Source organism: Populus euphratica, unplaced genomic scaffold, assembly GCF_000495115.2.
Source record: "Populus euphratica unplaced genomic scaffold, PopEup_1.0 scaffold381.1, whole genome shotgun sequence".
NCBI lineage: Eukaryota > Viridiplantae > Streptophyta > Magnoliopsida > Malpighiales > Salicaceae > Populus > Populus euphratica.
The window spans coordinates 115,078-132,569 of record NW_011500271.1 but is presented as its reverse complement, the minus strand read 5'-3'; the positions used below and the strand labels follow the sequence as shown (position 1 = coordinate 132,569).

Sequence of the window (17,492 nt, the reverse complement as noted above, 5' to 3'; positions counted from 1 at the left end):
ACCATGTCCCCATCTTTTAACATGATATCATGATTAAGGGGTAGATAATTATTTTTAAAAATATTTTTTATTTAAAAATATATTAAAATATTTTTATTTTTTAGAAAATAATTTTTTATATTAATAAATGAAAATAATTTTAAAATATTAAAAAAATATTTTTAAAATATAAAAATAAATAAGGTATGTCTCCTTTATTATTAGGTATAATTGTGCTTTTTTAAAATATATTTTTTTATATTAATGTTAAAAATAAATTTCAAAAAAATAAAAAAATTATTACTTTTCTATATTTTAAATCAAAATATATTTTAAAAATAAATATTTACCACACTCTAAATAACTTCTTAATTTCACTGGGTTTTTATCATAGTTATTAGAAGTCTTGTCCAACTAATGAATTGAATTAAAAAAACCTATAATTTAATCCTTTTTAAATTAAATTAAAAATATTAATTTTATAAAATTTAATTATCTCAATTGGGTTTTTAGTGATTTATATTAATTTTTCCAAACTTGATAGGGTTAATTAAAAAACAAATATTGTTAAATTAACATAATGGACCTGGTGATGATTTGGAACTTTTTCCAACTGAGTTCCTAGCCAGGATCTGACAACATATGTTCTATTATCATTTTTTTTTTACTATATGCTAATATGTTGTTGTTCTTTTTCAATAATTAAAGACACATCTCACATCAATTTGGTATATTGAATAAATTCTTTTAAATATTGATTTAAGATCTGAATTCAAAAACCTTCTATAGTTTATTCCTTTTATTATTATTATTATTATTTTCATTTATTATTTCAGAAATTGTTTTTTACATTCTTCATCAATTTAATTATTTAAATCTAAATGAAAAGATGAATTTATCTTTGTATATAACCTAAACACCCATAAATAACATATTAGTGAAACAAAACCTCTCAAATAAATTATGAACTCATATCTAAATCTAATACCCTCTAAACATTAAACATAAATGCGATGGATTTAGAGTGACTTCAAAGTTAATCAAAACCACTCAAATAAAAAGATAAATTTTTATTTTTTACTCAATCATATAAAAAAATTATTTAATTAGTGAAATAGCTTTAATTTTTTTTTTATACTAAGCTTGATGTATAATTATATCTCAAATCTTGGTTTTGTAGAACCCTGCCATTTTAAAAAGTTTTGATTTTTTTATTAAAAATAATTATATTTATGTTTTCAGATCATTTTAATATGTTAATATTAAAATTAATTTTTAAAAAATAAAAAAATATTATTTTAACATATTTTCAAGTAAAAAAATTATTTTGAATCGTAACTGCTATTATAATCTTAAACATATACTAAAAATTATTTAACTTTGTGTTTCTACTTGTGTTTTGGTGTGTTTTAAAAATACGTTTGGGAAAAAAATCTATCGAATTGATATATATATTGTTTTTGTTACGGTGCTCGTCTTTCTGTGGATATATACCTTAATAGTTGATAGCCGAATTTCAATGAAGAGAAGGGGAGAAGAAAAATGCTAGGCTGGTGGCTAGGAATTTTTTCAATTTGATAACAAAATTGTAATATTCAACATTTTAGGATTTTTAAAATTATTGATTATAATATAATAGTAATTTTATGAATAATCCAAATTTTTTTGTGGATTTTTTGAGTTCGCATTAGTGAGAATTAAAGAATTATATAACTTATAAGCTAAGAAAAGTAAATTGTAATTTAAAAGAAAAATTGAGATAAATTACAAAATCTTGAGATGGTTTTATTACGATACAAAATTTAAAAGGATTCATATATCAAATTTCTCAAATTGATCTCTCCGGACTATTGGAAATTTTTTTTACAGATTTCATTATAGGATCATTTTTTTTTATTGTTAATTTACTAATAACACTTTTATTTTATGGAAAATATTTAATACATTTTAAATAGGATAGCGCTATTAACTACTAAAAATATGGTAGCAAAAAGCTCATTTGCTCTGTTTCTTTTATAGATAATGTTTGATTATTATCTCAAAACAGGAGAAATGAAGATAATTTGTCTTTCATTCTTTGAAATGACATAAACCCCCTTCAAATCAGCCCCTAAAAACTATATATATATATATTCATGGTGCCAAAGGTTCGTTATCTTCATTGATTTTATGAATTCTAAATTTGAGATCAGCATGTAGGAAAATTTATTATCTTCATAGATCAAGCTAATTTAATAGATGCGCCTTAAGATAATCTAAAAAGAAAATTTAGTTTCCATGGATAAGCAAACTAGTTTAGAATTCTTGATTATCGGGGGAAAAGGGTTCGTGTTCACTGACACAGGTTGCCATTAATGCAAATAACTTTAATCATAGTTTTTCATTTGTCTTTGTAATACTTGTTATTGGAGCTAACAATGTCACATTTTAATGGGATTTTTGCAGCTAGAATATGCAGCAAGGGAAAAGGATGTTTCACTTGTGTGGCAATGCTACGATAGGTATTGTCACTAAGTATTGTCACTGCCTATGATGATATTTTGTCCAGAATATAATCACCAAATAGTGCTTTGTCCACTTCCCTTTAGGTTAAAAAAGCAGCCATTTTCAACCATCTAGATAGTGACCAAGTGATAAAAGTTTGGAATCAAGAGGTTTGCTCTTTCTGTGGCAAAAAGCTCATTTGCTCTGTTTCTTTTATAGATAATGTTTGATTATTATCTCAAAACAGGAGAAATGAAGATAATTTGTCTTTCATTCTTTGAAATGACATAAACCCCCTTCAAATCAGCCCCTAAAAACTATATATATATATATTCATGGTGCCAAAGGTTCGTTATCTTCATTGATTTTATGAATTCTAAATTTGAGATCAGCATGTAGGAAATTTTATTATCTTAATAGATCAAGCTAATTTAATAGATGCGTCTTAAGATAATCTAAAAAGGAAATTTAGTTTCCATGGATAAGCAACCTAGTTCAGAATTCTTGATTGTCGGGGGAAAAGGGTTCTTGTGTTCACTGACACAGGTTGCCATTAATGCAAATAACTTTAATCATGGTTTTTCATTTGTCTTTGTAATACTTGTTATTGGAGCTAACAATGTCACATTTTAATGGGATTTTTGCAGCTAGAATATGCAGCAAGGGAAAAGGATGTTTCACTTGTGTGGCAATGCTACGATAGGTATTGTCACTGCCTATGATGATTTTGTCCAGAATATGATCACCAAATAGTGCTTTGTCCACTTCCCTTTTGGTTAAAGAAGCGGCCATTTTCGAGTAATTGACTTCATTTGCTGATTTGCTACCACCACTCAGCCATATAAACCCACTGACATCAGCAGCACTGGAACTTGGAGAACATCCATTTCTTCTCGTTCTAGTTTGATTCTGGTTTCTGCAAGTCAATTGAATTTGAACTCACCACAAACCAGAGCATGATACACCCCGACAGAACCTAGATCGATATTTGAATGAATATCATCTCTTGCAACTGAAGGCTCCTGTTGTAAATCAATGATCCTACCGAAAAAGAAGTTCGATCTAGCATGAGAGTTGGATTGAGCGAGATTTTAACAAAAAGAAGCAAAATTATTCTGTAGTAGATTATTTTACAACATTTCCAAGACCTTTCCAAATTTTAAAGTGAAACCGTGGCCTATCTGCAAAAAAAAGTCTAAGAAGAGGTGATTGTACAAAAATTTTGAACACTTTCCAGAATGCCACTTGCAGAAATTCTAGCGGGTAATTGCCCCCATTACCCGTATGGAAAACCCACCATTTTGTCTGTCCCGGGAAACCATGGTTCTCCAAGAATGATAAGATTAAGGTCAGCCAGTCATCCCAGGGAAGAGCTCTGATATTTTGTTGAAGACATCCATAACCTGCAATCAGAGAGAAAACGCCCCACATTCTCCTGTTCAGATATTTAAGTGATCTATCTAATTGATGCAACTTAAACCCTATCAAGCCAGGGCATTTCTTCGACAAACAAATGATAAGCATTGTGAAAGAGTGCAAGAACAAAACTAAAGCATGTTATAAATTGTAACTGAGCTGGTAAATAAAAACATTACCGGTCAAAGATGTGGAAAACAATTTTACAACAAAAGAATATTATTTGCAAATGTCTTGAAAATCTATCTAATGTTTTCAAGTAAATTAACCTTGAAAATATCCATGTCAATGAGGTACCTGCTGGAAAACATAAATCCAGCACTCCACATAACAATAGACACTTCAAGAAGCAGTGTATTCATCCAGTAAACAATTGACCCTTTAGACATTTCAAAAAACAAACACCAGTAGCATAATGGTGTAGCTACAGTGACAAACAATTTTCAATGATTGATGAAGGATGTCTGAGATCAGAAGAGATAGGGCATACCTCCTTGTCATTCTGATATTTGCTAATGTTAAGTGGGTTCTGTGAACACTGCAAAATGGACAAAATATTAGAGAAATGATTTCTAGATTTAAAATAATAATAATAATAATAATAAGTCAATTGCAACATACCTCCATTATGGCTTGTTGAACTCTTGGATTTTGAAATGCCATGGCAACATCCGGATTGGCCATGATTTTTGAAATTACTTCCTCAGGTGTAAGGCCAATTTGATCTGCAAAACATAAATGACCAGAGAACCAGATGATAAGAAAAAAAAGCTGATTTTCTAATTACAGGTTATCAAATGTAAAATCAGAATCAACAAAAAAAGAAAGAAAAGTTGAACAAATTTTAAGTACATCAAGAAAATCCTGCAGTTTTGGGTAAGCTGAATCCTGATCATTGGTGGATTTATAAATCCTTGGTATCTTAACCAAGAACTGACCAACCCTGATATTTTTACCAGAGCACAAACAACTTCATGTTAATAGAACCAAAACTCATGTTAATCATGATATGAAACTGTTTAAGCATTTTTTATTTATCCCTAAACAACACATTTCATTAAGCAATGGCAAATCAGTCTGATAAAAAGTCAGCGCTAAATGCAATCTGTGCAACCACTGAAATAAGCAATCAAATTCAGGACAACACCAGTAATTCATTTCAAGCTTGAGTATGGAAAGAGAAAATACAAAGATGAGGAGAAAAAAAAATATGAGAAAAGGGAAATAGAACTCCTTAAAAAAGGTTATGGTATCATTTATGAAATTATTGAAAAACATCAAAATTCAATAAATCACTCCTTATTGAACGGATCAAGCTAAGAGGACATATTAAGGCAAAATTAAGCAGAAACAGCCTATATATTCTCGTAGAACATAACCAAAAAACTTTAACAGCCAAGTTCATAAAGTCCCTCATTAAAAAAAAAAAAAAAAGGGGGCAGCAAGAAGGCAAGCGATAAACCCATGTTCTCAAATCATAATCATGAACATTTGGAAGATGAAACATATACCAGAAACAATCAATCCCAAACTCACCAAACTGCTGCTTAACCTCAGCACTGTTGAGATCAAAATCTTTCAAAGAATCCATCATCTGGCTGTCCCATTTACCACTTCCACCCATATTATTTCTGAAAGAAAAAGAAGACAGCGAATGAATTTAAATCCATCAAAAACTGGCTAAAAATTGGCCTATGCTTATGATAAAACTTATCAGCACAAAAGAAACCAACTGAACCTTAAGAAAAAGGGAAAAACTTGTTATAAAAAAACATCCAATACTGTTGGAAAAATAACTTCACACAAACTTTTAGTGCATATCTGATGTGAAGGAACCACATGCAGAACTTTCTGATATCAGAGAATGAAGAAAATGGGTTTAAAAGATGATTCAGAAACCTAAATGTCCATCATCTGTAGACATCCCCAATCCAAATCGATTTGAAATATCAGTGAGCAAACAAAAGAAATGAGCACAATAGCATCTCATTAAGCATTTAAACAATTACATCCACCAAAAACTTGCAATAAGAAATGCAACATCATCAACCATAGCATAGAAATTTCCACAGCATGCCATCCTTTCATATGCTAGAAAAGAATCAAAACAAAAGGCTCAAATATCCTCAAGGTCAAACATGCAATCAACATCGAGCATCATAAAACAAAATCAACTACAAAAGAGCTCGAACAAGAGCTTACAGCATGTCTTCCAGTTGTTGACGGTATTGTGGATTTTGTAGCATCCCTGTTACATAATGCACAATACAGAAAACCATAATCTATCAATCAATATGCACTCTAAATTTAGAGTTGCTAAAACTATTGAATTTTGCATTTGGATAGGATATATAAACTGTGCTATTAGTTGAAACAGCAAAAGTAATAGCAAAATAGCATTCCAATTGAACCATTGTAGCGAGACATTATGTCTGTAAAGTCCCCCATCCCCCCCAAAAAAAAGAGAGAGGCAGGAAATGTGCTGGAAAAAAAACAAAACCAACTATGCAAACATCCAAACTGAAACTGACAAGATATTACATGCAACATGATTGACCTGTAATGTTGACAACTCATATGCACAAAGAAGGGAAAAGCAATAGACTTGAATTCCCACAACCTACACAATTGTGGACTTCATTTTTAAGTATTCAATTAAACTCTGATGATTTCAATAACTGTGTTAAACAACAAAAAAATGTGGTCTATAATGCATCATATTTAGAAGATTTCTCAAATACCATAACCAAGGTAAGCCTTGAGAAGATATGAATCAATGAAGATTTGACTTACATTTGAAGGTGGTAGGGTTCCTCATCTCCTCAGGTAAGTACCTGCAAAGATATGAGATGAATTAAACTGTTAAGAGAAAATATGAAACAGGACATCTAATTTTAAGATGCAATAACCATATGCAAGTCGGACAAGCAAAAGAGGATGTAAGGCCACCACGTGTTTATATGAAAGAAAAACAAGAAGAGATCGAATATGAAAACTGAAGTTCATTGCAAATAAAGAAATACCGGGAAAATGGAACAGCAGCATGATGAAATAACTACACTTAGAAAAGCATAAAATGATTTGATTCAAGGAAAAGAAGTTTTATTACGGATAAACCATCTTTTGCATCGTTGGATCTTCCATCATTTTCTCCAAAGCTTCCACGGATAAGAAAGGTCCTGCTTTTTTTGTCCATGAATAAATATCAACTCAGAAAGCTATTTAATATCAGAGAATACTGAATAGGAATTAAGGCCATAAATAGCAATCAAGAACATAAAGTCAGGTGGGGAAAGTGAGAGGCTGCAGGATATCAAGTTAGCATGTGATACCCAGTTCCCACAAGAAATTAACCTTAAACTACAACTTCCAACAGTCCTGAATGCAAAAGTGCTCCATTATATCACTTATAGAGAACAGTGTGCATTAATGACGATACAATTGGATCAGAATGGATGATTCCCTACAAAGCTAATTAGATCCAGCCCCAAAGAGCAGAGGAATGTATACACATGAACATAACATCAACATGGCAATGCAAGCAGTTGCATGATATGCAACTGAAAATCATAAATGCCCTAAAAATGAGCAATGAAATTCCTAAGAGAACAATCTTGAATAGTCACACTACATGTCCCACCACCTACTAAGAATTTTTACTAACTGCATATTTCCTTTTTAAAAATGGAAATTGATATTCGCATCATAAATGCTTTCTAATTTTTATATCTTCTGATTGTTTATTCTTCAAACTACTCTCAAGAAGAAAATATGTATGAAGATGCTATAAAAGAACCAGAATACCAAAACAATGCTAGATAATACAGTCAACTTCATAAGTTCATGAATCCCTGATTTCATCATTAGAAACAAAAGTAATTTAAAGCACATAAAACCAGCAAGTGTCAACTATAATAATACAGGAAACTGAGTAGTTTTTGTTGAATTTTTACTTACGAGTAGATTGAGAACCCTCGGCAGCACCTGGGCCCTGCTTAAAGGCAGCTCCATTTTGAAAGACCTACAGACAGTATTGAACAATTTAGTTCAGAATATGTTCAATATAGAATATGGCACGCTAAGTTTTAATGATAGAGACTTACTTTCTTGTCAAACTGAACATCCTTGGATGAGCTTGTATCGTTGTCATCTTCAACACTTGAAAAAGGAGTATTCAGTGAGGTTTCTTCAGGAGAAATGTCCACAAAAGCTGCAAGTAGGAGCTGCATTATACTTTCTTATGGAGAAAATTTCTAAAAATCCTATAAGCAAGTGCCCAGTATTAAAATGAGCAATCGAATGTTAGCATTTCTTAAGGTATAATCAGTTTTGAAGTTATGGGGGTGCATGCATGATGCATCATGAAAAATCGACGGTGCCTGCGATGCAAACAGAGAAGGAAATAGAGGAAGAGGCGGGGGAGCAGGAAAAAAGGGAGAAGGAAATAGAAATGGTAGGGACATTCAATACTTCAATAACCAGTTATCAATCGTCAATCTTCCAAATAACAACCCTTAGACAAGATTTTGACTCACAGCAGAGATACTGTGTTAATCATCCAAATAGCAACCCCTAAACAAGATATGGACTCACAACCAGAGATTCTGTCATACCATATTTCTTTGTCTCCTCCTTTATCTCCCTTTCCTCTAGAAAATCAGTCTCCTTTTCCTTTCCAACATCAGTGGTGGGAGCTGCTTCTACTTTTGTAGCAGGGATGTCTACAGTGATTGCAGGTTGAGAAGCAGCTGGAGAAGGTGAGGTTGAAGGCTGTGATGCTGGTGGTGGAGAAAATGGAAAAGGTGACCTTGCAGAAAATGCGGGATTGAATTGGTTATTTTGTGCATTCATCTGCTCTGTCAAAGATTTGAAAGCTTGTTGCATGGCATAATTCTGAAAGAAGAGATGAACATAGAGAAATTATTGAAGTTAAATATTCAATGTTTCTAGCTATTTCTTGACAAAGAGTTGAAACTTGGACTTATAAAGACACATGCAAAATAGGATTGAAATGACTAGTTACATTATTTGCAAAGTTAACTGGTTAGATCACAAAGAGCATATTGTTTACCTGAAAATGATAAATGCCAGGCCAAAATGTCATATACATAGGGAAAGAACAATTATGTTGAAATCAAGCCAAAGAAGTTTAGAAAGGCACAAGTGAAAGTAGAATGTAAAGCATACCACTTATATAATTGTGGTCAAAGGTAGATTATTAAAGGTCCTCTGATTTGAGGTCAAATCATTCCACTAGTTCCATTGGAAATGCCCACATTGAGGTGAAAGGTTCTCCAGTTTTTGAGAAGTAGATTCCATAAGGTACGGTTATTTTTATAACACCACTCCTCTAGGAACTGAAAAACACGAGTTCTGTAGTAGGTAGTACATACTAGAAAAAACTAACCTGCCAGCAGCTTCACTTATCATGAAACCAAATTTCATTACTCAAAATATTTGAAACTACAGATTAGAACAAATCATTGACAAAGACAAATTAGAAAAAGTATTGTGTTGAGAGTTTATAGAAATTTGGAATACTAATTTTCCATCCACAAAAGAAGACACCAACGACCTAACAACTATAGGAACATGAAATTTCATTCAAAATAAGTAAAAGTCCCTTAATTTAAAATTGGCATGATCAATCTTCAATAGAGTTGAAAAGAAAAGGGGAATAAAGCAGAAGACCTCAATCTCTGAACAAATAAATCTCACTCTCACATAAGGAAAATATTTTTTTTTAAATTTCAAAACAACATATAAGAGTTAATTACATTCCACAGGTGTAACATTGTTGGATCTACAGAAGGCTGTCTTGCAAGACTAGGGGAATGAAATAACAAAGATCAAATTTAATGGATTAAACCCAACCAAAAGGTGCAAAAGGGATAAAAATTGCAAGCAGTATGAAACCCAACAAAAAGGATTTGTCACTGCCCTTAGAAGAAACAGTAGAATGAAAAGGATGACAAAAGGAAATCACCAGGAGCTGATATTCACACTCCCCTGATGTTTAACCAAACTCCCACTAGCACTTATTTTTACTAAACAGACCAATATATCCTTGGAAAAGGTTAAGCTCTCCATATTTCCCTTAAATAAAATCAAGACTCCCTATGTCCATCGCCCTTTCAGTTTTCCAGCTTTGCTCTCAAGAATGAAAAATCCATCTTTTTCTTAAATCACCATTTAGTAACCAGTAGTTATCAATCACATTTGTCAAATTTTCATAAGAAAAACAACAGAACCAATATTGACAAAGATCACAAAATTTATTGCAAGATGCTCTCCACAATTCCACCATTGGTGCCACTGCCACCAAAGCCACTCCTTTTCATTACTCCACAATCAACTCAGGTACATTATACCTCAATTTTCAATTTATTGCAAGATCACAAATCCACTGGAGCTCACAGGAGAGACCCAAAATTGCAAGATCCATTGGGACTTAAATCTTCACCATAGACACCATGTTGTCTATACAGATCTTTACCATGTTGCTTTTGTTAGCCTGGTGCTTAATTAATATATCTTGAATTATAATGGACAAAGAGAGAATAGATGGTGAATTGGATTTGTGACCTAAGAATGGTGGTGAAGGGCTTGATCTGGGTTGAAATGGTGGTAATCAGTCGTGGAGATAGCTGGCTTGATTTGGTGGGGATGGTGGTGACAAGCATTGATTGGAGGCATCTTTATTACAGTAACAAAAAAGTTAATATATAAATAGCAATATATGTTCCATGGGTATTATAGTCAGCTTGTGAAGATGGAGTAAATGGGAGTGGTTTAACCATTGTTGGAGTGTCAATATCACCTCCTGAAATCACCCTCATAACATCTATCACCACACCAAATTATGCACATAAATAACTAGTATAAAACTATCAACAAGCGATCATAAGTGAACTAAAAACCTTTCAGCCCCAACCTTTACACTAAATCCCAATTCTATAGCACACAAGTTGATAGGTAGTCAGGAAATGAAAAAGGAATTAAATGTATGACTTAGCCAAGATTTGGAAAAGTTAACCTTGAAGCTACAAAGCCTCTACTATTCAAGTAACAGGAGTCAATGACATACTGATTTCCACAGCTTAAATTTTACAAGCTCCTAACTACAAATTTATTTCCATAAATGCCACAGCAGATGGTGATTGCAATGAAATTCTATATAAATAAAAACTAAATACTATACGATCAACAAAAATTTTCCCCGTCATCATTCCATTGCACAGTTGCTCAGTAAGAAGACCAGAAAATTAAGCAAAACATGCAGATATTTGTAACTTGCAGGAGATTAAAAAAAAAAACTCACCTTTACCCTGGTAGCCACCTGTACATTAGATAAAACCCAACGTTAATCCATCATCACAAAAAGAAATTAAAAACCCTTAACAAACAGATAAAGGCGCATATAAACCAGTGATTCTCACCCATGAAAAAATTGCTGATAACCCAACACCAACTCCAACCCAAAACAGCGGTGATCCTCTACAAACACACAAAATAAGCATCCATCAACACATAAAAACAAAGAACACCCAATATAACTGGTGTGCACGAATGCCTAGCTAAATGCAAAAGGCTCGGAAAGCAATCCATTACATTTGCGAAGGAGGTGGCGAAACTGGCTGAGGATTAACTCCTACAGAAGCAGTTTGTTTTCCACTAGATGAAGAAATGCTAGCAAAATATTCACTCCCTAATTTCCCTATCACATTATAACACAAAATTAACAAAAACCAAACAAACAAAATCATTAAAAGAAACAAAATTCAACACAAAATCAAAAGAATGAACAAATGAAATCACAAAAAGGAAGAGACTTTGATGTCGAAGTAGTAATTAAGTGACTGAAAGTTACCATTTTTGGAGGTTCTACGGTGACCATGAGAGTTGGCAAGGGCAGAAATGGAAAATATTGAAGCATGAGGAGCAGTTTTGGAAATTCTGAGAGAGAAAGGAAGAGAGGGCCTGGTTGTGGATATGGAGAATTTAGGGGTGGTAGGGTTTTTGAGAGAAGTTGGGTATCCCATAACTAATTTTGGGGAAGAAGAAGAAAGTAGAGCTAATCTAGGGTTTTCCATGTTTTGGATTTTGAAATAAAAAACCCTAAAGCAGAGAATTAGAGCATGAAGAGGTAGGAAAATTGACTGGGTAGAGGAGGGGGAGTTTTTTAGGGTCGCTCGGGTCCTGGTGGTTTCAACGAAGAGAGACGAGGGAGACAGGAAGGGAAGGCAATTTTGGTCAACCTAGCCCAGCTTGGCTTGAGCCCAGACCAGTTTAATTAAATTGATCCACAACGGAGACCATAGATACAAATGGTCGAGCTTTAACCTAGATTTAATTGATCGAATATAGGTTAAACAATTAAAATAAATTAAAATTAGTTAATTTAGTTAAAAATTCAGATTGATATTTGATCTATAGTCAAAATTAACTTAAAAAAATTTAAAAAATATTATTTTATTTTAAAAAATTAACCCGGATTAGTGACCGGATTTTATCTCATGCCAGATTTAATTTGAATTGATTTTATATTGAGGCGCTTAAAAACTAAAGTATTCAAGCTGCTGCTAGTCTACTAAACCGGCACAGATTTAAGCCCATGGGCCTATTTAAAATATTGAGATAATGGGCCTTGGAGTCACAAACCCTAAAACTAATCCACGCCCCATGCTATAAACTCGTAAACTTGCAACCTCGCTTTACCTTTTCCCTTTCCATTTCCTTCCCCTTTCAAACACACAGCCTTCCTCGAAACAAAAACAGATAAAAAGAAACTCCAGAAAAGCCCTAGAATTTATGAGACCCCAATAAAATCCCCCCCTCAAAGCCCTAAATCCCCATCCCTCACTCCCTCCCTCCCTCCTCTCTCTTTCTCTCTTCAAATTTCTTTCCGATCTTTGATTCTCTCCAGGTATTCTCCCTCTCCTGTGCTGTTCTGTGTTGTGTTTTTAGGGTTTCGAATTTTCTAGGGTTTTCTATTTGTGTTTGTTGACTAAGTTATTGACTATATTTACGGATCTGAAAGTTCTGTTTTTTTTTTCGGTTTTGAGCTCTGTTTATTTCAATTTTTTACAGGCAGGAATTAGGGTTTCGTTGATGTGTGGCTATTTTGGTCCTATTTGTTTGTTTGTTTAGAGATTGGAAAGTATGGTTCTCTTAAGAAAAAATTTAGATTCGTGACTGCAGCAATTAGCCTTTTTTTCCTTTTTTTTTCTGTTTTGCTTCGTGCATGATCCGAATCTAACTATTCTTGATATTTATCAAGACGTCTTTGTATATTGATGAAACGGTTGGAGTGGAAAAGGACAACCGAAATTCGGGGACTTTTGTTAGTTTTTGAATGGTTAATGTGCTAATCCGGGTGTTTGAACTCTTAAAATATATATTCGACAACAGTTTGAAGTGGTTTTCGTTGCTTTTTTGTCAAAAAGTTTAGAAGCAGTTTACTCTGGCTCTTTTGTGGGTAAGAAAGAGGAGTTTGGCATGCTACTTATGATCTGTTTCTTTTATATTGTTGACCCAGCATTTTGTTAAATTGTTGGGCTTTTTTTTTTGCGAGTTTAGGTATATAAAGTTTTTGAGTGATCAAATTTGTGGATTCTATTTCTCTGCGTGATATGTTGGTTGGTGATGAAGATCGGGGGAATATTTATTTCTTAGATGGGGCTCACCATTGCTTGCTTATATATGTAACAAGGGTGGAATATGAACAATTTCTACTGTTAATTTGTTGTGGTCCTTCGTTTATTTTGTCTGTAACTGCTCCAAAAGATTTTCTTTAAGGGGCTATTGTTGAACGATGAATATGCATGTATTATTTTATTATGCCAAAGTTTTGATACTGATCATTGCACTGTTTTTTCTTTTCTTGTATCCGTGTTTTGCAGGTTTACTTGCTACTCATTTGCTCAAAAAAAGTTTGTGCTGTTGCTACAATTTCAATGGCTACGACTGTGGACATGTCTCTTGATGACATTATAAAGAAAAACAGAGAGAGAGGTAGAGGACGAGGTAGGGCCAGTCGTGGCCGTGATCGTGGACCTGGTAGGTTCTTTAATAATGGAAGGATGTCAGGGGCAGTTCGTAGAGGCCCTCTCTCAGTGAATGCTCGGCCACCAAAATACTCAATTGCCAAGGCAAGCTCAAAACTGTGGATGGTTTATGCATAAGATTCAGAACCTTCTAGGACTATGAATTCCAAATGCAAGGGATCTCCATTATGCTCTAGAAACTAGGAAGTCAAAATGCAGTGGATCTTAATATTTATTTGTTCATGGAGAAGCTCTTTTGGCCTCATCCACTAAAGCATTACAGCTCGTAGCATTTATAACATTATCTTGGGGATTTAGTTGTACTTGTGGGTTGTGGGGCTATATACTGGGGATTTTGCCACAGATCTGATGACATAAGTCTGTGCAGAAGTTATTCTGGTTCACATTCAGTTATTGTGCTACTTCCTAGCATTTTATTCTCGGCTTCATTAGGTGAATATTTTGGACCAGAGCTCACACCAGTAACATAATGTCAGTTAACAATTAGACATCTATATAATCCATATTATATAGTTATCACTTGTTTAGATGGAATGGATCCTCTTGCTATGTTTGGAATTTGTTCGGTGCGAGATCCCATCTCTCCTAGTTCATGGTGTTTTTGTAAAGGAGTTCCTTCGCTTAACTTCAGAACTGGAGCTCTCACCAATATCAAAGCACTGGTTTTTGCACGCAGTGGGTCGAATTCCTCACTCCCATCTCCATCTATTAATTCAACCTCCTGAAGTTTGGACACATGGTTGCTTGAGCTTTTTACTAAACTGCAGTTTCTTTTTATCTTTTGAAAATTTCATCAACTGAGATTGATATTGAAGATGGTGATCTTGTTATGGAAATAAGCTGATATGTTCTATTTGATGTCACCAGCCTTCCCGCCGAATTAGGAGTCTGCCTTGGCAGCATGATTTGCTTGAGGATAGCATTAGAGCTGCAGGGATAACAGGATTAGAAGTTGGAACCAAGTTATATGTATCAAACTTGGATTATGGTGTGACGAATGAAGACATAAGGGTACTAGTTAAGCTGTATGTTTTCATCATAGATGCTTTGTGTGCTGTAATGGATTTCTAAACTAAGTTTTCTGGGAACCGCAGGAGCTCTTCGCAGAGATTGGAGACTTGAAACGATTTGCTGTTCACTATGACAAAAATGGTCGCTCTACTGTAAGTTCTATTTCTTAATATCTAAACTTATTGATGTTAAATGCCGCTAGCATTTTGTAGGGGCAATTGTTAGGGTAATGATTGACATGCTTTATTCCTCACCAAATGCACTCTAGTGTTACTAAGATCAAGAAGTATTTCCATAGCTGTGTAATAAAAAATGTTCATCAATGCAAATGCTTAGATTGTTTAATCATTGGATATGGTGCCTCAAGACATTGATGCCTGGATCATGTGTGTGCCTTGAAATCATTTTCCGCCTCTCAAATTCATAACCATGATTGTTTAGTGGGTTTTAATGTCGTTGGTAGTTCTGTTAGTTTGACTTGCTGTCGGATTCATAACCATGATTCTTAATCTTGTCATTGTCTGTTGCAGTTTTGGTTTCTATGTGATCTCTCTGGATAGGAATTTCTAACGTTGATCGCTTGGTGACAGGGCTCGGCTGAAGTTATGTATACCAGAAGAAGTGATGCGTTTTCTGCTCTTAAGAAGTATAACAATGTACTTTTAGATGGAAGGCCTATGAAGATTGAGATTGTGGGTGCCAATCCAGAGGTGCCTATTTCAGCTCGAGTGAATGTTACTGGCGCAAATGGAAAGAAGAAGAGGACTGTTGTTATGATGTATGTGGTTTTGTTCTTGTCTTTCTTTTCATGATTGGATTCCTGAGGTCGATGGAAATTTGTTGCATGCTCTATCTGAATCTGCCATTCCATGGGAAGTTAGGGCTTTTTCCGGTCACCTGTTGAATGTTTTTGCAAGATGCCAGTTCCAGAATTTCGATGTAGAGCATTTCAACATTTTAATGTGTAGCGAGCTTCTGTTTTCTTAAACAAATTAATTGTTGCTGATTTTGCTGTTGAATGAGGAGGGAATGGTAGCTTCAGCTTATCAATGAAAAATTAGCTTTTTATGTATACATCTACCAGTTGTTTGGCTGGAATCCTGGAAAACATGATGAGCATCTTTCATGTATTGGCACTTTTCATGTTTGAAGGGGTGATGGAAAGCATTAATTTGAAGCTTTTGCCTGAAGGTTAATTATATTTTCAGCAGACTTCCATTTATAGTTTGAAAATTATGCAGGCCTGGACCAGGTCGTGGAAGAGGTGATGCTGTGAATAATCATGGCTCTGGGTAAGCTTTTCTGACTATAGAGGTGGTTGCTTTTCATGTTGATTCAATTCCATAGTCTCATTTGACAATTATAGTAGGAGTATCAGTTTTAGGTTGCTTGAAAACTGTTTTGTTTCATGTTACCTGCCATGGCTAACATTTTTTTTAACATCAGCATATTCTATGACCTGTTGGTGTGGATTTTTGTTTGTGATAATATTGTTATGAACAATAATGTGATATATGTGTTGCTGGCTCTGTGCAGTCAGAGCCGTCGTGGGGGTGGGGGTCCAAGGAATGGTATGAGAAATGGCCGTGGCCGTGGTCAGGGTCAGGGTCGAGGCCGTGGCCGTGGGAACGTGCTCAAGGTCAGGGTCGAGGCCGTGGCCGTGGGAAGAAGCAACCTGCTGAGAAGTCAGTAGATGACCTGGATAAGGAATTGGAAAGTTATCATGCTGAAGCCATGCAAACTTAAATTTGAAAGCTGATCACAACTAGACATCATAGTATCAGCTGGTGTTTATGTTTCTTAGATCCACAAACTTATGGTAATTGCAGTGATGGTAGCTATTCCCCTTTCTGCTTCGTGACTTTTAACACTATCTGGAAGCGTTATTGTAAGTGAGAATGTTGGTTTTCTTTTTCATCTCGTAATCATCCTCATTTTTCCGCCGTTGTTTATATTTTTCTGTATACACTGTTAACATGGTATTTGAGCATTCAAGCTTTCATATATTAAGATTGAGAGTCGAAGCAAGGAATTAAATTTTTATTTTCTAGTCTGATCTCTTTGATGGAGGTGGTGTGCCACACTGGTTCGTTTTAGATACCAAATTAAGTGAAGAATCCTCATTAGCCTGGCGCACCAATACCTGCTTATGTTTAAAAATGAGAGTGATGCTTCTTTTGTTTTGTTTATTTTGATGAACCTTGAACAAGCTAGTCACACAAAAGGAGGGACATCCATGCCGTGCCATGCCATGCCATGCCATGGTTAATCTAGATTGATAAAGATCTGTGCCATGGTTAATCTAGATTGATAAAGATTAATTTTTAAAGAACACTAAACCTGGCTCAGTGAAAAACAATATCTTTTTTTAAAATAAAAAGGTTTATTCAAGTTTATTCAGTTGTAATAATTGCGATCCAAGCTCCAAAATCCGCTAGCTTGTTCTGTTGGACGAGAAACGTGTGCTTACACGAAGACAAGCTTGCCCGAATAATCAAAGAAAGTATATAATCATTCATGACTTATCATGGATGA

General features: G+C 34.2%; 2 protein-coding genes across 3 annotated transcripts; one reads left to right on the top strand and one right to left on the bottom strand.

The window, feature by feature from the left end:
- Positions 1–3,542: 3,542 nt before the first annotated feature.
- Positions 3,543–12,140, bottom strand: LOC105112987 (protein TIC 40, chloroplastic-like). Of its 2 annotated transcripts, none has more exons than XM_011008945.1 (14): positions 11,750–12,140; positions 11,491–11,596; positions 11,319–11,376; positions 11,201–11,218; positions 8,493–8,772; positions 7,983–8,089; positions 7,837–7,900; positions 6,989–7,061; positions 6,673–6,713; positions 6,082–6,127; positions 5,416–5,510; positions 4,501–4,604; positions 4,370–4,417; positions 3,543–3,866 (listed from the first exon to the last, which is right to left on the bottom strand). In XM_011008945.1, the coding sequence occupies exons 1-14, from the start codon at positions 11,970–11,972 to the stop codon at positions 3,813–3,815; spliced, it is 1,317 nt and encodes a 438-aa protein (XP_011007247.1). In that variant the 5' UTR covers positions 11,973–12,140; the 3' UTR covers positions 3,543–3,812. The 2 variants fall into 2 exon arrangements, with proteins under 2 accessions (XP_011007247.1, XP_011007248.1); XM_011008946.1 differs by having other exon boundaries at positions 6,989–7,058; positions 11,750–12,138.
- A 451-nt stretch (positions 12,141–12,591) lies between these two features.
- Positions 12,592–17,000, top strand: LOC105112986 (THO complex subunit 4D-like). Its single transcript, XM_011008944.1, is given in 8 exon segments — positions 12,592–12,805; positions 13,782–14,030; positions 14,814–14,957; positions 15,041–15,109; positions 15,548–15,735; positions 16,199–16,249; positions 16,494–16,593; positions 16,596–17,000. Coding segments are annotated over 7 exon segments (855 nt in total). The 5' UTR covers positions 12,592–12,805; positions 13,782–13,835; the 3' UTR covers positions 16,704–17,000.
- The last annotated feature ends 492 nt before the right edge of the window (positions 17,001–17,492 follow it).